The 27,143-nt window shown below is 40.6% G+C and overlaps 1 protein-coding gene across 5 annotated transcripts in view; it reads right to left on the bottom strand.

The window, feature by feature from the left end:
• PLXNB2 (plexin B2) overlaps nt 1-27,143 on the bottom strand; it is a 150,152-nt gene that overhangs the window by 53,203 nt on the left and 69,806 nt on the right. For 4 of the 5 annotated variants that reach the window (XM_069976770.1, XM_069976761.1, XM_069976779.1 and 1 more), the window contains 2 exons: nt 14,597-14,642; nt 4,233-5,346 (listed from right to left, as the gene is read on the bottom strand). In XM_069976770.1, coding sequence (XP_069832871.1) covers nt 4,233-5,345 — 1,113 coding nt within the window. In that variant the 5' untranslated portion in view covers nt 5,346; nt 14,597-14,642. The remainder of the gene's footprint in view (nt 1-4,232; nt 5,347-14,596; nt 14,643-27,143) is intronic. The other variant, XM_069976786.1, reaches the window with a different exon arrangement.

Below are 27,143 nucleotides of genomic sequence, written 5' to 3'. Positions count from 1 at the left end.
TGATTTTAACCCCCTCAAGATCAAAGGTTATTAATGCACAGGGGTCACAATAAAGCAATGCTCCTCCTCGTCTTCTAAGAGCCATAACTTGTATTTTTCCACCTACAGGGCTGGTTGGGGGGGGAGGGGGGTAATTTTTTGAGCCATGATCTATAGTTTTTATCAGTACAATATTGGTGTAAAAGAAAATGTGATCACTTTTATATTTTTTTCAGTTTTAATGCTCCTCCCCTTCTGAGCCATGCTGTGTGCCTAAACAGTGGTTTATGCCCACATGAAGTACCGTTGTACTCAGGAAAATGTGCATTAAAAGTTTTGTGGTGTATTTTCCCTCCTATACCTTGTCAAATTAAAAAGTTTTAAACTAAACAAACATTTTTTTCAATTTTACTGCCTAAGGGTGCGTTCACACCTACAGGATCTGCAGCAGATCTGCAGCAGATTTGATGCTGTGTTCAGTTATTTAAATGAAATCTGCTGCAGATCCTGTAGGTGTGAACGCACCATAATAGTGAATACTCATGGGGTCAAAATGCTCACTACACTGCTATATGAATTCTTTGAGGGAGTCACTTATAGGGGGGTTCCACTTTGTTGGTAGTACAGGGGCACTGGAAACACACATGGCACCCAGAAAATGTTCCAGCAAAATGAGCACTGAAAATGCTAATTGGCACTCTTTTCCTTAGAGCCCCACTCTGTGCCCAAACAGGGATTTATACCCACATATGCTGTACAGAATTATGCTCAGCCAATCGCGGCTGAGCAGCTGATGACGCAGCAGAGGGGGGCCAGCATGAGAGACGGCTGGAGCGGTCTGGCAGGCCTCCCGAAGATTACGTCGTGGACTCAAGATGGCAGCCAGGGTCGACAGTGAATACATAAGTATAATGCACCACACTTCTGGGGTGGCGGGGGAACACAGGGAAGGGGGCCATTCAGTTAAATAAGACACATTACAAAGTTGTATAACTTTATAAAGTGTGTTATTTAGTGAATAAAAGTAAAACGCCGCACTACCCCTTTAATATTTTATTTATATATATATATATATATATATATATATATATATATATATATAAGGATGCACCTTATTGATGGAACACATCACCATTTGCTACTACCTGGGGTGCTGCAGATTGTTGCTGTATACATTTGGCATCCTTAGCCAAAGGACTTACTTAGCAAGCACCCATTCATATCTGGATGTGCAGCTTTTACTCTATAACTATACACATTCCTATTGCAGTAGGAACATTATTATATATATATATATATATATATATATATATATATATATATATATATATACACACACATACAGATTTTTGACGTGAAGGTGTTAATGACGTAATCCTAGTTAGTGACTAAGTTCAGGTAATTTTTCCAAGTAAACACATGTTTTCTTTTGGGTCCAAGCACAAACACATACATGTTGTGAGAATTGACCTAAGGTAGTTATTAACTAACTATATTCAGGCTAATGAAACACATACCTTAGCTGAACAACCCCCTTTGGTGGTTTTATTGCCAACAATATTTGTTTTTACCCACCCAGCCACAAAATCTTTCAAAGTTACTTCACTCTTCATTTTTAACACTCAGGATAAACTATCAATATCAGATCAGTGTGATAAGTACCATGGCCCCTTCAATTAGATTGGCGAGGGTGCCAGGAGTCAGGCTCCCACCAATTTGACATTGATGTTCTAGGCTGATTCTAATCATAATCCATCAATACTTAGGTCATCAAAAATTCCTTCTAAGTAATGGATCGGGTGGTGCGGGGGTTTAAGGGGGCTGGGGCTGTAAGCTGCGGGCAGCGGCGCAGGGGTTAAAGGGGCCGGGTCCCATGCAGGCAGCGGATCCGCTGCGTGTATGGGACCCATTGAGCTTCACAGTACAAGATCCGCAGCTGATTTCACTGCAAACTCGCAGCATGAAAATCCGCTGCGGATCCTGTAGGTGTTAAGGCACCCTAAAAGTGACTGTCATAACATTCTAAACTGTAGGCTCATGTTATAGACCAGGAGTTGCTCAACAGATGTTCATGTAAATATCTGCTCTTTATGGGCTAAAGGCCCTATTACACTAAATAATTATCAGCCTTAGTTGGCCGATTGGGGGCCCTTCAGGCCAATAATCATTCAGTGTAATAGCACATGTTGAAAGGCAATGATTAGCCAACATGCATAAGGTCTTTCAACATGCTGAATGATCACGATTTTGTCAGTGACTCCGTGTAACAGGAGCGTTTGCAGCAGACCACAGCTGACTTTAATAGCACATGGATCATTTCTCCATGTTTAATTGTATCCTAGAGGGAGGGGTGTTTACACATGTGATCCCGCCTGGACAGATTTTTAAATGGGGTTTGTCATTGTGAATGTGTATCAAGTTTAAAGCGACTCTGTACCCACAATCTGATCTCCCCCAACCCCCCACCCCCAAACCACTTGTACTTTCAGATAGCTGCTTTTAATCCAAGATCTGTCCTGGGGTCCGTTCGGCAGGTGATGCAGTTATTGTCATAAAAAATTAATTTTAAAATTGCAGCCCCGTACCCTACGGTAGTATCTGTGCACTTTGAACCACCCCCTCCGTCCCTCCTCCCCACCCTCTTCAGCATTAGGAACATTTACTTCTGTTTAAACATTGCACAGGTGTCTTAAAGGGGTAGTGCAGTGAAAAACATTTCCCCTCATTCCCTCCCCACATGCAAAGTTATATAACTTCATAATTTACATTGGTAGCCAATTCCAGGTCCTTACCCCACTTTCCCCTTGGGAGACGGTCGTACAGGACTGTATGTGTATGACCTGCTTTACCCTCTTGCTCTCTGCACAGCTGTCAGTACTGTTAGAACTGCAAGTCCCAGCAGACCCGATGGTCATACACACTGGCCTGATATGTGTATCACCATCGGGTGCGCTGGGGCTTGCAGTTCTAATAGTACTGACAGCTGTACAGAGAGAGAGGCAGAGGGAAGCAGGACCCAATCGCAGAGCTTGGGGAGGTAGGAGAGGCGTGCCAAGCAGGGAGGGAGTGCCTGGGGTAAGGACCTGGAATTGGCTACCAATGTAAATTATGAAGGTATATAACTTTGCATGTGGGGAGGGAATGAGGGGAAATGTTTTTCACCGCACTACTCCTTTAATGATCCAGCCCATGTGCTGTGGTAACACAGGTGGTGAATAATAGGCAATCTGCCTGGAGCATTCCTAATGATGAGGAGGGACGGAGGGGTGGTGCAAAGTTAGGGCAAAGATACGCCTATAGGGCACAAAGCTGCAATTTTAAAAGTAATTTTTTATGACAATAACTGCATCACCTGCCAAACAGACCGCAGGATAGATCTTGGATTGAAAGCAGCTATGTAAGGGCATGTAGCCCGAAACATGTCGATCCTTTGGACTAGGAGTATCTGTTTCATCTTCAAATACTAGATATCTGGAGCCGGACATCCTTTTTTCCACAGCTGACTGGAATGGGCCGACCTAGAGGTGGTGGGGCCAATGTGTCACAAAGGGGTGTGTCCAACGGCAGTGCTGTGGGCTGGGTTAAGTGGTGCTGTTGCTGTGAAGCCACGCCCACTTAGCACAAGTACAGTTGATAAAAGATAATTTTTTACTTGAACAAGCACCATGACGCACGATATAAAATAAGGTATGAAAACTTCTAAAATTACCTTTTACACCTGTGTAGAGGAGTCAGAATGCAAAAAGGGGGTGACAGTGTCACTTTAAGGATCATTCAAGTGGCCCATCCGGTCAGCACTCACTTCCACCTGAAAGCTGCCTATATGCTAATTAGCTGGTTCGGAGCATTTGGGGCGTTTCCCATACACCTGGAGCACCTGCTCGGCCTGCCTAGCCTGCCCCCTCCTGGCCCTCACACTATGCATATTCATATATGCATAGTTAGGCTGCTTGTTACTGCACATGTGCACGAAGCAGCTCTCACTGAGGAGATTAGGATGGAATCAGACTGCACATTTGTAGCAAGTAATCATGGAGATACATTTTTTTAAGTTCACGTTAACATGCAGCAGATTTGTTGCAGATATTCCTGCATCTCCCCACTCATCTGAATAAGGCTTGCAGAAACCCATGCACATGCTACAGAAACACCAGACACATGTATGGTATGGCTGTTTAGCAGAAATTTCTGCAACAAACCAAACATAAAAAAAACCCAACAACAACAACACACTTTTTACACTTTTGAAATACCTTTTTTCCACCACAGCCTGTCATCTTTTCGCCAAATGGTTTGGAGAAAATACTCTCGCCATCATCACTCACTGGCTCGGTTGTACTGGTGTAACATAATTCTCTGTTTTCCTCAAACTTCTTGTTAATACTGTCCAGAGAAAACATACAAAGCGCAGATTTCTCCTGATTGTTGTCAAAAGTGCTAAAAACTCCAAAGAGAACTTTGTCATCAGTTTTGGTGATCCCCATTGCATTTGCCAACTTTTGTCCTGGGCTTGTAAGGTAGGCAGAGGTGCAGATGTTGTACGGAATGTTGCCATCTGTACATACAAGATCCATCTCGACATAGGAAAAATAATTGTAATCCGATTTACAGAGACGGGTAATGAATGTCCGGTTTTTACCATTGTTTTTGTCCAACAGGCTAGATATAAAATAAACACGTTGAGGATCGTCAAAAACAGTGACAAATTGTTGTGTGCTCACAGATGACCAACCATGTTTAAAGGTGGCAGAATCCACGTATGTTTCAAATGGGCCTTTATCATCCGCTTCATCCAATATTCGAGTGCTGATAATTATACCATTATCATGCTGGCTTGTACCTTTCCCAACAAACAGAACCCGAGGGCCATCTTTAGTCATGTCTGTTACCAATCCCACAGTTTCAACCTTCTCATCATTGCTAACAACAAAAGACTTCTCTCCTCTGCTATCATCATAAAATAAATGTTCTGACGATATGTCACCTAACTTTCTCAAAGAACATATTCCCTTATATATGCTACCACAAACAACTATCCTTTCTTTTGGCACATCAAGTAGAAGAAGTTTATTATAATTGTCCGTTGGGGCTGCATTGGGGCACTGGTTTAAATCAATAGGCGGTGTACACTTCTTGTGATCAGGTTCTGGTCCAGTAGTAACGTTAAAACGTAAATTAAGGGTACCATCAAGTTGGTACAACCGGTTAACTGCCCCTATGTACACATCGCCTGTGTCTTCATTAATTCTTAGGTGGTTTAACTCTGTGTCGCTCAAAAAAGAACGAAAATGTTCTATGGTTGACCCTTGAGCAATAAAGATAATGAGGTTTACAAGCTGAATCCATGTGGCCATTTCTGGATACATTCTGCAAGAGAGAAACAAGAAATAGATTAAAGTAGCAGGTACAGAAACAAACTCAGGCCTGTTTAACATAACTATAATATGGATGCATTTGTGCATTCATATTACTATCACAAGTCTGGCCCTGACAGCAGGTTGCATGACCTAAACTGAAAGCATCACAGTGATTGGTGACTTGTCAGGTCAGGCCATTAGGCCTGCGATCAGGCTGGGACTGTATGCATGCATGGAACCACTGGATGCTACGCTATTTTGTCCAGTATTTTTTAAAATTACCACCATACGTTCATCTTTATGTATACAGTTTTCTCAAACATACATTAAAGTACATAAAATAAATTTAAGTGCCTAATTAGACAGAACTACATTTGAGCAACGATCACTACATAGTGCCAACATTTCATGTTAAGCAGCAAGGCATAAATGTAATTTCTAGGAAATACATATAATCAGATTCCAAAATCATTCATAGCAAGATTTGGGCAAATTATAGTTTTGCTAATTACCTCTATAAATATAATAATAATTATATGATGATCATATTTCATTCTTACAGCCTCAAATGCCTTAGAGATGCACTAGTACAGCTATAAAAGCCAATCTCACATGGCATTTACTTGCATTCATTTGCAAAACACCTATATCTTGCTGAGTAGAATATTCACAGAGGGCGGGGAAAAAAGCTTTCAAGTGTAAACATCTTTTTTTAATAATTATTGAAAAATGTAAGTGATTTTAAAAATTATTGCAATGTATTTTATTAATCTGTTCAGCTTGCTTTCAATAAAAAAAAAAAAAAAAAAAAAAAAAAAAAAAAAAAAATCAGCTGAATGCTGAATTCCCTCAATCATAAATAATCATTGCCATGCAGAATCTGTACACATTACCTGCTTACAGATTCTGCATAGCTACCGGCCATGAAAAAGGCAAAGCACAGGATCAGGAGCAGCATTGCAGACACAATTGTCGCCCTCTTCTTCTCATACTGCTTAAAGCTTCGTTTACGCAGAGTAAGACTGGCCTCCGTGTCATAATGGAAGTATATGGGAGGCTTGCGCGTCTCATCTCGCCGCGCTGAAGAATAAACATGTGAACAAAGCCTTATAGTAAAATGGCCCCTACACTATTTACCTGGCTATTCCCAGCACATCAGGAACAGCTGCGTGATCAGCATAGGAGCTGCTTTGCTATTCCCTGTTGCTGCCCGTGCTCAACAGAATAGGCTGCAGCAGGGAATAGCTGATCTGTAATGACACTGTGTGTATGGCTTCTCCCACTCCTGTGCACTGCCTTACTGCTGTGTACTCTCTCTTTCTACAGCTGTCTGTGCTGTGGCAGGAAGCTTTGCTCAAAGTTAAGCAAGGACCAGCTCAACTAAGTGTGAACTTAGTGACCAGCCTATCTTGGGTTTTTGTGACTAAGCAATTTGCATACTTTTTTCATCGCCGTTCTCCAAGAGTCATAGGGGGAGATTTATCAAAGGGTGTAAAATTTAGACTGGGGCAAACTGCTCACAGCAACCAATCACAGCTCAGCTTCCAGCTCTGGTGAAAGAAAAGAGGAGCTGTGATTGGTTGCTGTGGCCAGTTTGCACCAGTCTAAATTTTATACCCTTTGATAAATACCCCCCATACTGTTGTCTTATATTGGCTGCGGTAGCCATATAAGGGCTTATTTATAGCTGGACAAATTAAAATTTATTGGCGTCTTTTTGGGATTCATGTAACTTACTGACTTTTTTGGGAGAATGGAAAAATGTATTTATTTTTTTACATTAAACTTACGCTATTCAGCTTGCAATAAAAATAACATTAAATTGGTCACTACAATTACAGCGATAAAAAAATTTTGTTTATTTTTTAACTATTACCACTTTGGCACAATAGAAACCACTCTGCATAAAGTTTTATAGCTTAGGTCATTACGGACACGGCAATACCAAACTTGTATTTTTTTCTTATGTAAGAATTTATTTTTGTATGGGAAATAAAATGTAATTTTATTATTGTGGGAAGAATGTCTTTTTTTCTTCCTATACTTTTTTTTCCACTAGTTTCACAAGTGTTCATTAACCAGTGATCTTTTGATTACTGTTACAATACACTGCACTACCACTGTACTGCAGTCTATTGTATATGACAGGCAATCTACATGCCAAGCCCCTGGCTTGGTCTTCAGAAGACCCCTAGGATTGCTATAGAGATTAATCGGAAGCCAAACTATGCTACTCGACTTCCAATGGGTAATATCACGTGATCACACTATCAGAACTGGTTACATGCTATAGTCATGATTTGACAGCGGCATATAACAGGTTAAACTACCCAGAGCAGGGGGCAAAAGTGGTGCTGTTTCTGGAAGTTTCTGGAAGTTCAGTTATGTTTTTCTAAACCATGATAACAGTTATCCTCTTTTAATGGAGGAAGACAACTGTTTACCTTAGTCAAATGGAACAGCACTGTCCTTGCAGGGCCAGTTTTCTATTAATTCTCTATGAGACTTCCAAACATTACGAGACGCTAAGCTCTCATCTCCTACAGCCGGTAGATTGTAACTGAAGTGGTGATCTCGTATCCACTACTGTTCTATTCATATAAGTACTCATAATTGGAGGCGGTAACATCAGTCATACATTTTATCACCCATCCTGTAACAAACTTCTTTAACAGAGCATTACTATATGTTACCAGTTTACACTGGCCCCACTATTATTAGCGCATGAAGGTACGGATCATCAAATGGTCTCTTAGGAACAGCAGTATACAGCCAAAAGCTAAGTGTCTTTTTCCTCCTCTCGCTCTAAACTGTAACCATAGTGATGCATGTTGTAGAATATAAATCTCTTCAGAGTACAACAAAAATGTAGAGAAATAGATAGAAGGAGGAAAGCACACAGGTTTCATCATATTGATCAGTATACCACTTGTTTTTTGGCTTTAATATTAATAGCATCCCCATTGTTCACTAAATAATCCAAACTAACCCTTACAAATTGCATGATATCCTCACACCATGCTGAAATGTGTGGATTCTGTCCAGATCTGTACATTGATTCAACACCAATGTATGGCCGGAACCCACAGCAATTCTGCTCGCAATGCATGATAATGGAGATCCCAGGCAGTGAGAAAACATTGGGTCTCAAGGGCATTTACGTTTTTAAAGGGGTTTATTGAGGATTACAAAAACATAGGTATTTATCAGGTCTAGAGAAGCCACTATTGCTGTTACATTAACCCTTTACATGCTGCGACAGTTAAACAGGCCTGACATGAATGCCTGAGTACCCAGTCACGCCTGCAGCACAGTAGAGCTGCTGGCAGGCTCAATACCAACAGTCATCGTATGGCATATGGTTGATGGTAAAATAGAAGAGTTACATCACTTGGGAGGAGGCCAGTGTGTGCAAATCTAAAGTACATAAAGCATAGGGGAACACTGCTGCTCACTGTAAAGTGAGGGGTGGTGGGGAAAGTAATTCAGGGAATGTTATAAGCCTGCCCAAAGAGATGAATTTTTAGGGCACGCTTGAAACTGTGGGTGTTAGGTGAGGCTAGAGTCGAAAGCCCCTATTACATGGTGCAACAGAGGAGCAAACGAGCACTATCAGCGCTCACTTTGTGCTCATTCCCCACTTGCTGCCAGCGCTATTACACAAGTCGTCAGCGAGCGGGTGAGTTAGGGGGGGGGCGGGGAGCAACAGCAGCAGATCACTGCTAGATTAATCGTTTGTCTTTCAACATGTTGGAAGACAAACGACAGCAAAGATCAGCTGACATCGTTCATGTTGGCTGATTGTTGCCTTCTATTACACAAGATGATTATCGGCCGTAATGGTCGATATCGGCCGATAATCATTTCGTGTAATAGGGCCTTAAGTGTTTTGTGTGTCACATTCCAGAGAACTGGTGCAGCACGAGAAAAGTCTTGGGGTGGGTTTGAGAAATTTGGATTATGCAAGATATAAAAAATTTACAAAGCGCAAAGGCTCCTCAAATTATGGCAATGTGATCATAAAAAAAACCCATTCAACAACAAAATATCTCTACCAGGAATTGTGGTGATCAGACAGATTCACAAACAGTAATACTGTATTCTTAAACTTTTATCAGAGAAACTCAGGGCAAACAAAAATATGGCAATATGTACAGTTTGCAGCACCTGGTAAAAGAAATAATGCTCCCTGCTATACCTACAAGAAAGCTGCTGCTTCCTTCTACACTGTATATGAATAGTATATGCACTTTTCAGTCCATTGATATATTGACCTCTCACATTATTTAGTGTGTATAATACAAAGCTGTGGATAAATGTATTTATAAAAATCAAATCATGGGGGAAAAAAACTAAAAGCTAGAAAAGTGCAATTTAATGTAAAATGCCGAAGATTACCAGAGTGAAGAACATGCTAGCTCTAAATTTAGTCCAGGCCTATAGGGCAACAGATTACAAGCAATGCCAAGGATCCAAGGGGAATTCCTGCCTACTTACACAGTAAACACAAGTAATGTATCACATGCACATAATTTTCAGCCCACAGGAATGAAAGTGAAAGTAATGAAATGGTTGTTAGTAATTTTATTACACAAGCCATGTATGAAGGAGTCATAAATAAGTGGAGTAGCAAAGTTTGGATTACCGACTTTACAGCCTATTCCGCAATTAATTTGTAGCAGAATTTGCCACAATTTTCACACAAGCGTTATAAAAAGTAAAAATCCATGGCTAAATCTACTTGGCTAATAAATCTCACCAGGGGTGCAATCGCAATAGTCAACTCTGCGCATATTAAGTATATAAGAAGAAAAAAAAATTGCAGCACTAGCTGGTTGAGTAGTAACTTTTATTGTTCTCATCCCATCAGAGTATAAAAATAGCAATAATTGTTTTGCTTTACTAAAGCTTAAAGGTGGCCAAAAAAAGTTACCACTAAACTGAGTGCTGCAAAAATAATACTAATACACTTTCTAAATACCTCTTCAGGCCAGAAACACGGATAAAAATCTGTGCAATAATAACAGTTGTGACTGTCGTGCGGATGTGAGGGATACTTGTGCTTGTTTAAATAGGGGTTTTACCGCAGAGGAGGTTGCTTTTCACTTAGCAGAAACCGAAAAAATACAAAAAGTGTATATGACACTTATACTAGTGGAATCACAATTGTTAAAATCAGGAATCCAGATGTCAGGTAGTATAGATGTAACCTCCACTTGATAGAATTATAAGAATGCAAAATGCTGCTGCATATTGCATCTGCTGTTAGCTTTAAACTGGGCTGCACCGTTCCCAGAGACAATCATACACAGACATTCTTCACTACACAAATAGAAACCAGTCCAACAAGACTTATTGTTTGACAAAGGTGGGAAAAATGTGAAAGAAAAAAAGTTCTGAAAACTTTCTATAGACACACAGAAAATGGGTGTATTATACAATATTACCAGTAGGATATTCAATACCAGTAACTACCAAATAGCTGTATGGGTAATTTTGGAAATAAGAATTAAAGGAAAACTGTCACCTCTGATTCACATTTAAAACCACAGGCAGGCTCGCGCAGCTCACTGCTCATACTTTAGCAAGTTATTTGCTTTAAGTTATTTTTTACTATTTTTCTGTGCATTGTCACAGTGGCATCACTGTAACACTGATTATGCCCGTGTTGCTGTGCCATCTCGCTGGCAACATCCCCTCCCACGGTGAATAAGAAGCAGGGCTTTCACAACAGGACTAAAATACTGCTTGGCTTAGTATGTCCAGTTTTCAGCAGTGACCTGCAGAACAAAGGTAACATGCTAATGGATGGACAGTGATGTATCTATGTATGCTTGCTATGGTTTTATTTGTGAATTAAATAAAGACATGCTCCCTTGGTCTATGGGAGAGTCTGCAAAATACGGATCCGTAATTCTGACATCATAGTTGTAGCTCTTAATGGCAGACATTTTAACAAGTAACTTCCTACTTCAAGAATCTGCAGAAAAATACTTATGTTGCATTGCCAATGCATTTTCGTGCATCAAGGGAAATAAATTGCGGACATTATAGAGCAAAAAAATAAATAAAAAAATAACATGAATTCAGCCTTAAAGTGTCACTGCCGTTAAAATTTCTTTTTGCAGAAATCAATAGTCCAGGCGATTTTAAGAAATTTAGTAATTGGGTTTATTAGCTAAATATGCCATTACCTGCATTTAAAAGCCTTTCCCCAGGTCCCCCCCTCCTCTCCTTTCTGTCATCCACTCCTCAGAATCAGGAAATCTCGACTGTTTTACATCAGTCGGATCCGGTCTGTGCTATGGAGGGGGGAGGGGGGAGGAGGAAGGAGGAAGATTACTCGGCAGCAGAGAGCAGAGAACAAAGGATTACACCACAGGGAGCCACTGAAAGCCCTATTCAGAGGTCAGAGAGGTCAGTGCTGACATCAGAGAAGAGAGCCTGGTGATGTAGCTGTAAATTAACTCTTTGTTGTCCTGTTTTGGTGCCTCATCTCTCCCCTCTCCATAGAGAACAATGACGACGGGGGGGGAGAGCTTCAAACTGCTTTTTCATGATAAAAATGCATGTTTCTGCTAATAAACCCAATTACAAAGTTTCTTAAAATCCCCCGTACTATTGATTTCTGCAAAAACTTTTTTTTAATGACAGTGACACTTTAAAATACAACAATGACAAAGAGGCTCAACTGTGAGGTAGGGTAAAAAAATAGCAGTCACCTAGCAGAGGAAACTAAAGCAGCAGCATTAAAATCTCCATACACTCAACACCATGTAGGGTACAGGGATCTCCCGACAGATGATGTCTGTGGAGATTGAAGTCCGGCATCAATAAAAATCCATGCCAGACCTCTGTTATCTTTAAAACAAGCTGTTATAACTTTGTAGTATAACTATTAAAAAAATAAATAAATAAAATTCTTTACCCAGTGTCCTGTTAAGATGCCTGACAAAGTTGTTGTGTCCGGCACGCTCTGCACAGTGAGTTTGTTTGCCATCACCGCTCACTATACCAGAAGAGCGAGTGGTGATTGCTAAGAATATAAAAGTACACTAGAACAGAGCAGGGGATATGGAACCGTAGGGCTTACAGCCCTACAGTGTCCGACAAACAAATGTTTGTGGCAGCAGAGGGGGCCGTGTTGCTCCTTACTGCAGCCATTCAATGGAAGAATGTACATAAAAAAATTATATATTTTTTTTATCAATTTATATACAAAGTAATACAACTTTATTAAATCAATGTATATGAAGGTAATAAATAGTCTCCAGAGTACCTCTTTAATAGATCATAACAAATGGCAATTTTTCTAGACAACCTTGGTCTCTTCATTACTTAAGGGCCTAGGTAGTGATGAATGCTTTCTATCAACACTGTTTTTATTTAGCCATTAAAAATGTGTCAAATACCTAAGACTCAAATTTTAATATTTCTTTGTCCTGGCTAACAAAGAATGCCTTTCCTTAAGCTAAAAGCAGAAAAGTTAATAGTAAAATAATCAATGATCTCAGGTAGACCAGCTAAAAAAAGACACTGTAGGCTGCCAGTAAAAGTGTGTGACACAGTGAAAACCTAGGTGCATTGCCCATGTGCAAAAAGACTGATTTAGGAATCTCAAGGCATGGGAATAGCCAGATATGCCTTCAGGGAAGGACCTAGCTTAGGGGTGGCTCCTGTAAGGAGACCACCAAAATCACCACATTAAGTGGCCCTTTAAGTCAATATCCAACTCTTTACGAGTCTGTTCTTACAACAAGGGAAATACTAAAGCCAGATATCCATCCAAAGACAGCCCTTTCGTGGGATTGACCCTTATCAGTGTGGAGTAGGATTATGGGCTAGGCAGGAGCAATGCTTAGTAGACCACCACAGTAAAACAAACAATCACTGATCTCAGGGAAACCAGCCAAAGAAGGAAAATTTATAGCAGTCATCGTTCTGATGTCTCATGGTTATTAGGGACCATTCCTAAGAAAGCATTAGTTCTCTTGATAAGAGTAATTTTGTAGAGCTAAAGTGCCTTTTAAATGGAGTGATAAATGGCTGAACGGACCAATTATTGCTCCACGTAAATGACTGGTGGACAGCTAAAGAAAAAGGAAAGGCTTGTTCATCAGCTACAGTGTTTCTCCAGAAATAAGAATGGGGAGTACCTGCAGAGGGGGAGAGAGGTATACAGTATGAGGGTCCTTACTGCAGAGGGGGGGGGGGGGAATATACAGTATGGAGGGAAAACTACAGGGGGGATGCAGGTATACAGTATGGAGGCTGAACAACAGGGCAGCTTGCTGTATAAAAGCCTAAGGTTTCTATCACAGAGCTATTTATAAGACTAACGATCACAAATGAGATTGTTTATCGTTAACCTGAAATCATTCACCATAATACACAGAACGATAATCGGAAGATACAATCGTTACTACGATCATTATTGCGATTGTTACTACTATTGTTTATTCCTTCTGATCCCAGCAAAACAATGAACAATCCACAATTACACTCAACGATTAGTGAAAAAATGTGGAACTTGAGCGAACGAATGTGGAATTACAGCGAACGATTAATGATAATTTCAGGTTCAGATCTAAATCAACGACATACAAACTATTTTTTGATCGTTGCCAGCAATTACACAGAACCATAATCTTTAAAATTCGAATGATATATGTTTTTTCGCACACAATCTTCCCATGTAATAGGGCCCTAACAGTCAGACCATACAGTATGGTTACTATCTACCATATAGAGCGAGGCTACAGTGTAGGGGCATACTGTGTCCCTCTGAAAATAAGACCTACACCGAAAATAAGCCCTAGCCCTTTTTTTTTTTTTTTACAGAAAAAATAAAATAAAATAAAACCCTGTCTTTTTTGGGGGAAAAACATGGTACTTGCTGAAATCGTACAGCACTAAAAAACAGTTTGTAAAAGTGGAAGTGAAAGGCCACACAGAGTTCAGCAACTGTTCATACAGCCCTTCACTTACAATAACGTTGGGGCCCCCAAAAAACATCTGGGTATTCAATCTGAAATAGGGTTGGGTTTGGTGCCTTGAAGACCACCTTTTTAGATTTATTCAAGTCTAGGACTAGCTCTCTTCACTTCAGTCTACTTTGTATGCAGTTTGGTTACTCCTGTTAACCATCTATTTAAATCTATTAAAAAATATGCCTTAGTTTTTGAATAATTTAAAAAGTTATGATAAGAGGGACCGCACAAAAATATTTACATTAGAATTTGTAATGTTCAGATACTTACAAAGTTTGTTTTCTTAAGTTTAGCTTTCCCAGTTAGTACTCAGGACCTGCAAAGAAAACACAAGTACTTTACCAGGCTGTCATAGGCCCACAGAAAGCAAAAGTACATACCTTCTCAAGAGACTACATGGCCCAGATGTATCAGTGTAAATCTAAAACCAGTGTAAACAGCTCACAGCAACCAGTCATATCCCAGCTTTCAGCTTTGGTAAAATGAAAGCTGAGCTGTGATTGGTTGCTGTGGCCTGTTTGAGCTTTTACACAGATTGATAAGTCTGAACCCATGTCTTTAATATCCCATAAAGAAAGTAATATTTAAAGGAGACCTGTCACCTCCCGTGCAGGGGCGAAGGCCGCCCAAACCCCCGCTAGAGACCCTTATACTTACCCCTTCTCTCCAAGATATCCCCGTCGGAAGCCCGGCGCGCGCTCCTGAGATGAGTCAGACGCCCATAGAGAATGAATGGAGCCATTTATTCTCTATGGGCGTCAGACCCATCTCAGGTGCGCACGCACGGTTTCTGACGGGAATATCTCCGTCCCGGGACCGGCTCCAGGCGCAGGACTTGGATAGAAGGGGTAAGTATAAGGGTCTCTAGCGGGGGGTCAGGCGGCCTTCACCCCGATGCAGGGGGGGTGACAGGTTCCCTTTAAACAATTATCATTAACACATTTTGCTGAACAGATCTTACAATTGCAATAAAGAAGTTCCCACAAAATAAAACTTTTACAAAATACTACTACTCTACTATGTAAAAAGTTCCGCAGTCATGTTGATTATTTTTACACATGCTGTCATCAGTATGAGAAGCCAACACTTGACTAGCGTGACAACAACAGATTAATAATAGCCTATCACTACTAGTGGAATGCGAGACCCCCAGTAAAAAACATTTTGAGCCTTGGTGAGTGCAAACTAGGATTACAACAGCAATCTTTCAAAACCTTCAGGTATGTTATTCACTGATATATATTTTTTTCCACTAAGATGAGATTCTGTTCACAAAGCTAAGCATTGTGAGACTTACAAATTTCAATGGGTACTAAATTTAGAATGCAGATAGTAACATTTGCATCTAATTTTCCCCTGTCAGCCTGCACATGCTGAAAACTGCTTGTAATTATAAGACTTCAGAGCCTACTTTTTAATTTTCTCTACTTTAAGTGACACTAATTCTATAATACAAATTATTTTGACTTAATAAACAGACCATCAGGGATGTGTGCACAAAAGCTAGGCTTTCTGGATTTTTTGCCATAATTACTACAATATCAAGGCAGAAAATAAAGCTTATTTTTTCTTTAATTATTTTTGCTCTTTAAAGGGAAAGTGTCACCAAAATTTTCTTTATTACTACTCTGTGACCTTTGAAGAGATCATTATTCAGGGAGCTGCTATTATCTCCTCTACCAACTGCTGCAGTGCTGTACAGATCACTTTACAGCAGCCTCCTCTTATCACCACAAACACACCAGGAAGTCTTAGCTTAGTTTTAGCCTATAGATTTTAGAATATAGATAGAAAATGGAAAAAAAAGGCCCCAAAAATTATTTTAAAATGAGTTTAACATAAAAAAAACATTAAACACCAAGGGGGAGCTTTATTAAATTGGTTTAAAGTAGAATTGTCTTAGTTGCCCATAGCAACCAATCAGATTCCACATTTCAATCCTCACATTTGAAAAATGAAAGGTGGAATCTGATTAGTTGCTAGGGGCAACAGAGACAATTCTACTTTACACCATGTTTGATAAATCTCCTGATGGCACATTCCCTTTACCTCAACTTGACAATTACTATTTTAGACTGATCATATGAAGGATAATGCCATTCATTAGAATGGCAGAGACAGAAAATACCTGACATAGGTAAATTAGTGAATGGCTTGCCGCACACAACTTCATGGTAAAGATCAGGACTGTGCTATTCTATCCTAATGGTCCTTTTACACTGATCTCGGTTTGCAGTGCCTTTACACAGCAGGAGAAATCAAGTGATTGGGTTGCACAAATGATCCTTGTATTGTTCGTGCAGTCATGGAAACTGAAAGCACGGATATACATATATCTGTGCTGTCAGTTTCCAGATCACACAGCAGTACATACTTAGCAGTGCTGCTGTGATCCAGCAATCTGTTCAGGCCCTGCCTCCTCCGGCTAATAATCATTCTTGAGAAGGCATTGCCCAAAGACAGCACCTGGATGTGATTCTGAAGAACAGGATGCTTGATCACAGAAGCCGCGCACTAGGCAAGTATGTACTTCTGTGTGATCAGGAAACTGACCGCACGCATAAATGCACAGCTTCCCTTTATCGATATCAGACGCATATAACCCTGTTTACACATGAAGGTGTGCAGTGATAAATTTTGAAGCAAGCTCAAAAAGACACAATTAGCTGAGGATCAGGCGTTTTCCTGCTCCTCAGCTGATTGCTTTAACTTTTACACAAGCTGATCATCTCTACAGGACTGTTTCTAGCAACGGTCCTGGTCGATAATTGGCCAATGTAAAAGGCGCTTAACCCAATATCTGTGTTACAGCAAGCTTAAAAGTGGACCTGTCAGCAAGAAACCATGGGTGTAAACAGGCCAATAGCTATAGCTAATCAGCAGGATATCGGCAAACCTCTCTTATCTCCATAGTCCTCTCCAGTGTCAAATGGTTAAACAGTGATCATATCCGTTATCAGTCTGTGTAAAAGTGACCTTAGGCCCAGTTCACACTGAGCAAAAACGGTGGAATCCCGCTGGGCTCAGTGTCCTGCAGCGTCTGAATGGGAGGGCGCGCGCGCCTCCGCTCCACTTTGCTCACACCACTCCCCACTTAAAGAATTTACAGACATTGGAGGACACCAAGCGTGGCGGGATTCTGTCGTTTTTGCTCAGTGTGAACTGGGCATTACACCAAACTGAGACAGAGATACTGAAACGGCTGTGCTTGGCAAAAACGTGTGCAAAACAGTCTAAAACCATGAGATGCTCTCAGCTAAATACTTGTTTTGCAGCAAGGCATTTCTCTTATCACCACCATAAGAATGTATGGTTGGGTCCAGTAGTGTTAGAGAAATGAGAGTAAGCTGCTTCTAGACTTCTCCAGTAAAGGCTTACCTTCCCCAGGAATAATCATATTTATCTCATCCTATTTTTAAATGTAAAAAGAGACCATTCCAAGTCATCATTCAGGATTTCAGTCTTACTGGGCCTTTAATCACAGGTTATTTTTTACTTTTGGGTAATAAAGCACAGCTCAGAAGCTATTTTGCCACTTTTATAAAATAAAATATAAATAACCCTTTTTAGACAGATTTACTGAGAGTGAAGAAAAAAAAGCATACTTTGTGAACATTACTAACAATCTGTACTTCATACATGCAACAAAGGGTTTTTAGAGAACGCAGGATTGAATTCACAACGGATAATTACAATGGTATTGCTTAATAACTGAGGCAATGTGCAAAGCGTAACTTATGGCACAAAGTATAATTCAGCTGCCTCCGCCAATCTGCCAACTAATGTGACACCTCTTATAGTTCACTTTATTTTTACAAGAAAGTTGTCTGTAAGAAAGACTTTGTTTTTCTTCTATATATCATATAATAAGAAACTAGCGATTACAATGTAGGCACAATAGAGATGGTTTACATTTGTACAAGAATAAAAAAAAAAAAAAAAACAACAACTGACTTTTAAAAAAAGTACCTGTACACATAAATAGCTGGAGGCCAAGCACTCTGGTGAAAGAATGCTCTCCTGATTCCCACATTCACAAAAAAAGGCGCACGTCAATCAAGTTTAAAGGGGTTGTCCAGCAAAAAACTTTTTCTTTCAGATCAACTAGCGTCAGAAAGTTATATAGTTTTTAATTTACTTCTATTAAAAAATCTCAAGTCTTTCCATACTTATTAGCTGCTGAATGTTCTGCAGGAAGTGTTGTTTTATTTTTAGTGTGACACAGCGCTCTCTGCTGACATCTCTGGCCGAGACAGGAACTTTTGTCTCGGTTCTCTATGAATCCCCATAAAAAACCTCTCCTGCTCGGGACAGTACCAGTCTCGGCCAGAGATGTAGGCAGAGAGCACTGTGTCAGACTGAAAATAAAAGAACATTTCCTGCAGGAAATATAGTAGCTAATAAGTATGGGAAGACTTGAGATTTTTTAATAGTAAATTACAAATCTATATAACTTTCTGATATAAGTTGATTTGAAAGAAAAAGTTTTTCATTGGACAACCCCTTTAGTCAAGGACAGAGGATGATTGACAGAAGAGGGATGGATGGATGAATGGGGAGGGGGTGTAGGCAACCATAGACAGGAATTCTATACTACATAGCCAATAATGTTATTTGCTCTGAACTTTGATGGAAAGAGAAACGGGCCTGATATCAATAGAAGAATGGGATGACATCATAAGCAATAAGAAGCATGTCTCTTTAAACATAAACCATCAGAAAGCTCAATTCAAGATTATACATAGATTACATTATTATCTAGAGCTATTAAACAGACCAGAGGCATGGAGGGAGTGAGATGCTCTAAGTGTTAGGAATTGAATGCAAGTAACTAATGGTCCTTTTACACAGAGCCATAAATCTCTTAATCGATTGTTTAATGTTTTTGAAGTGACAATTTGGTTTTTATGGCGATCAGTTTTTATGATTGCTTTAAGATCGCTTAAAGCGAAGGCCAACACACAGTAGAGTGAATCTGCGAAAGACTGTTTAGACAAAGCAATCTGCAAATTATCAGCAAGCGGTTTGAGAACATGCTGACAGAACATGATTAGGAACTACCACTCGTCACTTGATTGCTTGCCGTGTTTACACAAGCTGATAATCGTTTAAATACTCGTTATAGTGCAGATTTGAACGATAATTGCTTCGTGTAAAAGGACCATTACATGCGTTGAGGGAGTGTACAGAAATGCTGAGATACTGGAGGGGGGTGATGAATGTTCTAAAGATCGCTTGTACTATTGATAATTATTGATTTCTGCAAAGTGACATTTATGACAGTTACACTTTAAGGGTGATAAATACAAAAATATTTAGTGAAAATGAGCAGTAAAGGAGTGACCTCTATCAGTTAAGACTTTTTTCCCCCCTCACTCTTGGAGGGAGGTTGGGCTAATATGTGTTAGGCAAAGATGTCATTGTTTTTGTATTACTGCAAAATAAATAAAATAAAACAAACTTGGAACCTAAAGGAAAGTAAAGTAAAGCATGAGAAAGAGAGAAACAGGGGGGCTTCTCGTGTGATAAAAGATGACCAGGTAAATGGTAGCAGGGTCTTACAGGGATCCACTCACCTGGATAGGTTGTGCAAAATTTAGGCACAACTCTATATGCAGCATAAAGGGGTGTACTCCGCAGCTGTACTGGGGGACGTCACCACCGACGGTGGGAGAAGCAAATGCAGATGTGTAATCAGCCGATTACAGGACCAAGAGTCGAATCCACACCAGCTATAATAAGCGCAGGAGTATTCAGATTTGCACACAGCGGTGCAACCAGGGATCATCCAGAGGTATAGTAAACATATACTCTTTATTGCAAGAGAAGAAAGAGTATATGTTTACTATGCCATCTACCTCTGGATGATCCCTGGTTGCACCGCTGTGTGCAAATCTGAATACTCCTGCGCTTATTATAGCTGGTGTGGATTCGACTCTTGGTCCTGTAATCGGCTGATTACACATCTAAAGTAATGCATGTTAGAGCTCTCAAGTAGGAGCTTTGACTACTTAAATAAACCTACATTGTGTACTATATGGGTTTTGCTATGACTTTGGCAAGATCACTGCAAAATCGTGGCAAAACACATGGCGAAAAACAGATGTATGAACATCTTAAAAGGGGAGCAGAAGACAGCTGGAGCCTTCTGCTCCCTGGTATTCACTTGAGATTCCATACCTCAGGGGCCAGGCTCAGTCACAATGTGAAATAGCTGCTCAGTGCTTTCGACATTGTGTGTTTTGCCCTCACACCTGATGATCACAACTTAGTCCCTATAAAGTCTCAAAAGGGCAAGAAAAAGTTTCAGCGCTGGGGAGCAGCAGGCTTTAGCAGTCCTCTGCTCCTTGGTCAACCCCTTTAGGCTTAAGTTTAGCAAAAGCGGTAAAAAAAACCTCACCATGGTGTTTGTTTGAGCAAAAATAGTTATTCCTCTCCTCTCTGGCGTTTTTTTGGGGCTCTGTGGCAGTTTATTTAAAACACAGCATGCGGAGGCTGTGGCTTTTTTCTGCAAACTGTGGCGTTTCTCTTCTATAGAGTTTAATGAAATTTTTATGTTCGTCCTTAAAACGCCACTTCTGTAAGCATGCAAAAATGCCAAAAGGCAGAAAAAAATCTATTCACACCTAAAGTCAAAATCACCAGAAAAAAACACCCAAACAATCTCTCTCATTGTTTCTGGAAAAAAAAAAAAAAAAAAAATTACTTAATTTTCACCAATAAATGCCCAAGAAAATGTGCAAACATTACATACTCTTTAAATTACGTGGCAATGATTGTCATCTGAGAAAAACAGCTTCAGGTAATTTACACGCAGCAACTATCACTAAATAGGATTGAAATTAATCGGATCACAAGAAAAACTGGTGCATCTAATCCCAGCATTAAAGCTACAAGCGATTCTCATTCATGGGAATGACTATTGTAAATTCTACTGCATCAGGTCTATGGGTAAAGTTTTAATCAGATTGAGAAACTTCATGATTGACTGCATAGAGGAAAAAATGAACTCGATCAGCAGGTGACAAAAACAATTTCAGACAAAAAAAAAAAATGGTAGCGCAATTATGAATCATTTGCAGCTTAAAATTAAGCTCTTGAAAAACCAGTCAATTCCAATTAGTTTCCACACAAAAAAACCCTACAGACTCTAAATTAAGTCACAGCAAGAATAAGACATTAAACAGCTGGGCAAAGCAAATTCATTACAATTTGATCAACACAACAAGCATTATTACTATTACATTCAGACAGCCTGGACATGAGGTCAGAAAAGACAACTATAGATGTGCAGAACCATATCTGTAGCTATAAAATGTAAAGGCAGGGTTGTCATGGTGGACAAGCAAATGATAATTTTCTGCAATTTTACTTGGTAAAAATAATGTGAAAATAGAAACTCTGTGTAATGGATGGTTCCAGCACGAAGAGGAGGATCCCCTGGATTACCGAGGAGTGCTGGCTATCCTTCCCCAAGGAGAAGAGTCTAAGGAGCTCCTGGTTTTTACCAGCGCCCGCCGCATGACCGTTTGGACTCCCCTGCAGGAAACTTCCAGGTCGCTACCCTCTGAGGGCGACTCTGGTGACCACCGACCGACGAACTGAAGGAGTGCTGGAGTCCGAGACCAGGTGCTCTTCCTCTAGGGAAGAAGAGCAGGGCGGAGCGTTAGAGCGTAGTTCAGACTGAAGCTAAACTGGAATGAAGAATGGACTGAGATCCAAACTTGTCGCTAGATCGCTAGGAAGTGTCGGATAGCCAGGGAGCACAGATGTGTTTGCTGACTGACAAAAACTAAGCAAAAAGTGTCAGAAGAACATGACAGAAGACTCCACAGCTGTGGGCTGTGCTTATAAATACAGGCGCATGTCTGCCACTAGAGGGAGCCTAATCCTCCAGGTAAGCAGCTCAGAAGAAGAGAAGCTGCCAGAAGCTTAGAGAAAGGGACATGATCACCATGCAGTGCAACCCAGAGCAGGTAGGGGCTAACCGATACGGCCGTGTGGCAATATAAACTGTAAGTAAAGGGATACTCCGGAGGAAAAAGTTATTTCCAAATTAACTGTTGACAGAAAGTTATACACATATGTAAGTTAATGCTACTTTAAAAAATTAAGGGAAACCTTGGGCCCTCAAGCTGTTGCAAAGCTACAATTCCTATCAAGTTTGGACAGCCAAAGCTCTGGCTGTTCAATCATTATAGGAATTATAATTCCAACAGCTGGTGAGATGCAGGTTTCCCTTGTGTTGTCTAGTTCTTTCACATCCAAAAGTACTCGAGCAGAGGTTTACTCCTGCACTAGCCAGTTAATGACCAGATGTGACAGCAGGTAGCACTCTGTCAGATTAGATGACACTACACAACTTTCTCCAGTGCATACAGCAGTGCAAACAATCCAGCACAGGTATCCAGATACTTGATCGCTAGACACAAAGGACAGAAGAACACATCTTGTAGCATTCTTTCATTCTTCAAGTCCAGCAACTGATGGGTACTGAAAAAAGGATAGGAAAACTGAGGACAACTGATGCATTTTCACCATCAATTTCTGGTAAAACAATGGAGCTGGACTGCTTGCTGTATGTGAACGCAAACCTGTATAACTTTCTGGCCCAGTTGAGTTCCAAATATTTTATTTCGAAAGAATACCCCCCTTTTTTTTTTTTAAAGCAAATCCTTTTTATTGAAATTTATTTTTCCAAACAAATTATCTCCCCGTGCAAACAAAACACCCCGAAAGGGCATACCCTCCATCCCATGCCCACTCCAACCCTCCCCCACCACCGAACCTTCCTGAAGGAATACCCCTTTAACTAGAGTTTGCATACTGCTCTGTGCAGCAGTGACAAAGTCTGACCTAAGCTAGACATACAAATGGGATGAAAGTCAAACCACCTGATTTCAGCACAACTAATGAGAAGCTGTGAAGGCCTCCCAATTGTGTGCTAATGGTGCGTTTACACAGGCAGATTTATCTGACCAATTTTGGAAGCCAAAGTCAGGAATGGACTTAAAAAGACAGGGAATCTCAGTCTTTCTTTTATGACCTGCACCCTGTTTATAGTCTGTTCCTGGCTTTGGCTTCAAAAATCTGTCAGATAAATCTCTCTGTGTAAACGCACCATAAGCTATCGTCTGTTAGCAATCATTACACCTTACAGACACAAAGAAAAACCAGGGACACAAACCGTGCCCATGTCATCCGTGGTGGGACCCAGCTGTCACTCATGGCTGGGCATCCACTGCAACTGTCAGGACTGGAGTCGTCCTCTGCTTCTGACCGTTAACTCTATAGATGCTCTGGTCAGTGCGTCCGAAGCATCTAGCAGGGTTTGAGAGGGAGGAATCTCCCTCTGTTCCCGATCGGAGCTCCGGAGTTTTGGAGCCAAAGGCAGTGTAACCAAAGTGGTCCAGCAGAAAGCAGAAGTATATTAGTAGGAACTGTCTCCTCAGCTAATTACTGGCCTAAACGTTGTCCTGTCTCAGTCAGTGAATGGCGTCTTTCTGAGATGGCTCGTCTCAAAGGCAGGAAATAAAATAAAAAAAATGTATGTTCTGGACAACCCTTGGAAGTGTGTGGTGTAAATAATCTTTTACTATGAAAGAAGGAGAAATAGAATCCAAAAGTTAAACTATGCTAATGCTTGTTCCTACTCCATCAGTAACACTACCATACAACCGGGACACTTACTTCTCATAAGCACCCAGCATGCACTGAACAATGACCACATCCCCTGTGGATCTGAACGCTGCTTGGTAAGCTTTTCCACTCTTGCGTTGTGCCATAAAGTTAAAGTATATCCTCTAAAGATACCACAGGTCACAACAGTAACTTCAGAAGCGCCCAATAAAAGTGAAACATATTCCAGCGCACATATCAGAGGCCATGCAGCCTTCCCTGGAGAAAGGTTGGCTGCAGATGTTATTTTATTTCACAAACCATTTTCTTCAGCTGCAGAGCTCCGAGCAGACAATTCAGAAGCTAAATAGCCCTTGTCTAATGGTTATGTCAGTCATACACGGAGCAGAGCTGCTCATTATCATGCCAAATGGCTGCGCTTAATGCCATTGGTTCTGCCGAGGAGTTGATGCATGTTATGGATTTAGACAATGCATTAAGTAATGGTGAATTGAGTCAACACGCTCAGTATTCTATATTTATCACCAAATATATACAATGCATAGAACATTTCTAATATAACAATTATCAATCTTGTCAATTAAAAAACAACAACACACACACACCCCTGCACAGGGCAATAAACGCAATATAATGTATACTAGGTTCCATGATGGAACTAAGCTCAGTAAAAAGGAAATAAGTCAATAGGGTCAAATGAATATTGTTGGTGCCTGTTGCACAACTTCAACGGAATTGACAATGCAGGTGTGCACTGGGTAGTTTTGTTTTTTCTTTACCTTTTTTAAGATACTAGTCTTAAAATATATACTTATAGTTAAATGAATACATTATATGGTATATACATAAAACATGGAAAAAAAGGAAATAAGTAATTATAATAGATTCCTAACCAGAGAACAAAGAACAATAACACTGTAACAACTAGATCTTTTCAGAAATAAAGGCTAGGCATTCATCTTTCAGGACTACAGTCAGTAGGTCACTGGATGACCGCCACTGATCCTACACAGTTTGTTCTGTAGGAGGAATGTTTTCTTTTCTTCAAAAACAAAAAGGACATTTCCAAGTGAGAAATGTGTTTTGTAAATCTGTTTAAAATCTCCCTCTGACATGCATTGTGTCATACATTCTCCACGGCAGCTCATTATTTCGGTATAAAAGTCTGTCTTTTGAACACTCCGAGATCAATCACTAGCTGCTCGTCTGCCAAGCTTTTGTCAATACATGGAAAAAGCAAATTCTCATCTTCAAGAAATGACAACTCCTGACCTGAAGAAAGTCAGCCTGTCCCTTCGGCTTCAAACCAGGCCACTGGCATTGATATAGGCCGGGGCTTGGTAAGTAGGCTTTTTTTCCCTTCTATTATCTAAGGAGCCCAAGGGAATATTAATATTAAAATTAGGGCTGAATTATACCAGTGAGACTATATATTTAGTAACAACAATGTACAAAAAAGGGGACAATGGCATTTTTTCTATACATTGGGTATTCTATCACAGACCAGATTAAGGAAAGCCTGGAAACATGATCAGTTCTATAATGCACTACTGTACGAGTTGACAATAATACCACCCTTAAAGTACTTTGCCATTGTAGACTGTCTTGTACCAGAGGCTGCTAATGTATTTATACAGGTTATAAAAATCCATGCATAAGTGGCATGCTTAAATATTTAACAAAGAAAATGTTTCTAATTCTTATAAAGTTCCCTGAAGTTGAACAAAAGATTCCATATTGGATTTGTTTTGTTGAAAAATCAAAGTTTTGTAGTTTATATGACAAAACAATACTATGGCTATATTCCATTCTGACAACACATTGGATGTCAGTAAACAAAACAAAAAAACAACAACCCTAAAACCACTCATTGCTTCCAGCTTGAAAGGGTATAAAACCTCAATGAGGCCTGTCCTCAGTTTTATCTGACAGTGCTCCCAAGTTCAGGGGTAAAGCATAGGGAGAACATACAAACTCAACACACAATGCTGTAGACTAGCTTTTTCTGGCTGCACTACCCCACATCACGGTACATGCCAGTTTGGCACATCAGGCATTACGGCAGTCTTGTTAGATTAAATATTGCCCATACAGGTGTCAGTTAAGAGGATACATTTATTGTGTTTCATAGATGGATCGATTGATTTCCAGAGTGTGTGTGCCCTCCCAAAATTATAAAACATATCTCAACTAAGTTTATGGCAATTGACACAAGCACATACTAGGCTAGGTCAACCCTGCTATTATGCAGTACATCAATAGTACTGCAGAAGGCACTACTCATTCCAATGACGCCTACAGTCACTTAGTGACTGCGCTGGCTGCTTCCTTATCTTATATGGTATTTTAAAGAGAACTCTAGTAAGAGGTCCTATTCCACGGGCCGAGGAGGGCGCGATCAACGATGCAAACGAGCGTCGATCTGCTAGATCGCTGCTCGTTTACTGGGCCTATTCCACGGCCCGATGATCGTTGAGCGAGGGCTGCAAGGGCATAGTTACCGATGTCCTTGCAGCCCTTGCAGCAATACATTACCTGTCTGCAGGGCTTGTCCTCCGCTCCGTCTCCTCCCCGGGTCCCCCGCGCTCTATCTTCTGAATGGCCGGTCAGCTGACAGGCCACGGCGGTCCCGGCCTGTAATTGGCTGAGCGCTCCGTCAGCTGACCGGCCATTTAGAAGATAGAGCGCGCGGGACCCGGGGATGAAGACAGCGCAGAGAAGAAGCCCTGCAGCCAGGTAATGTATGATGATGCTGCTGCTGTTTCTTCTCAAATCGTCGGTCGCCCGCCGCGCACCGCTATTCAACCGTTGCGATGCGCGGTGGGGGAACGATGATATTAGGTCTGGCCCTAAATGAACGATCAGCCGATGACACGATCATCGGCTGATCGTTCTCTCTATTTCACCGAACGATAATCGGTCAAATCGGGCCAAATGGGCCCGATCCGGCCGATTATCGTTACTGTGGAATAGGGCCCTAAATGTACTATGCACTAATAAGTACAATGCACTTTTACATAAAAAGCAACTTGTTTCATTTTCCTTGGTTAGGAATCATCACAGGATTCACAGGAAGTGAGCGCTGGAAGCAGAAGACTTCAACTGTCTTCTGCTCCCCGGACAACCCCAGTAATACTCAGGCATCATGTTCTTACGATATACAGATAAGCTTCAGGAA

Source organism: Dendropsophus ebraccatus, chromosome 1 (assembly GCF_027789765.1).
Source record: "Dendropsophus ebraccatus isolate aDenEbr1 chromosome 1, aDenEbr1.pat, whole genome shotgun sequence".
Lineage (NCBI taxonomy): Eukaryota > Metazoa > Chordata > Amphibia > Anura > Hylidae > Dendropsophus > Dendropsophus ebraccatus.
The sequence above is the reverse complement of the archived record's forward strand: the minus strand, read 5'-3'. Positions and strand labels throughout refer to the sequence as shown.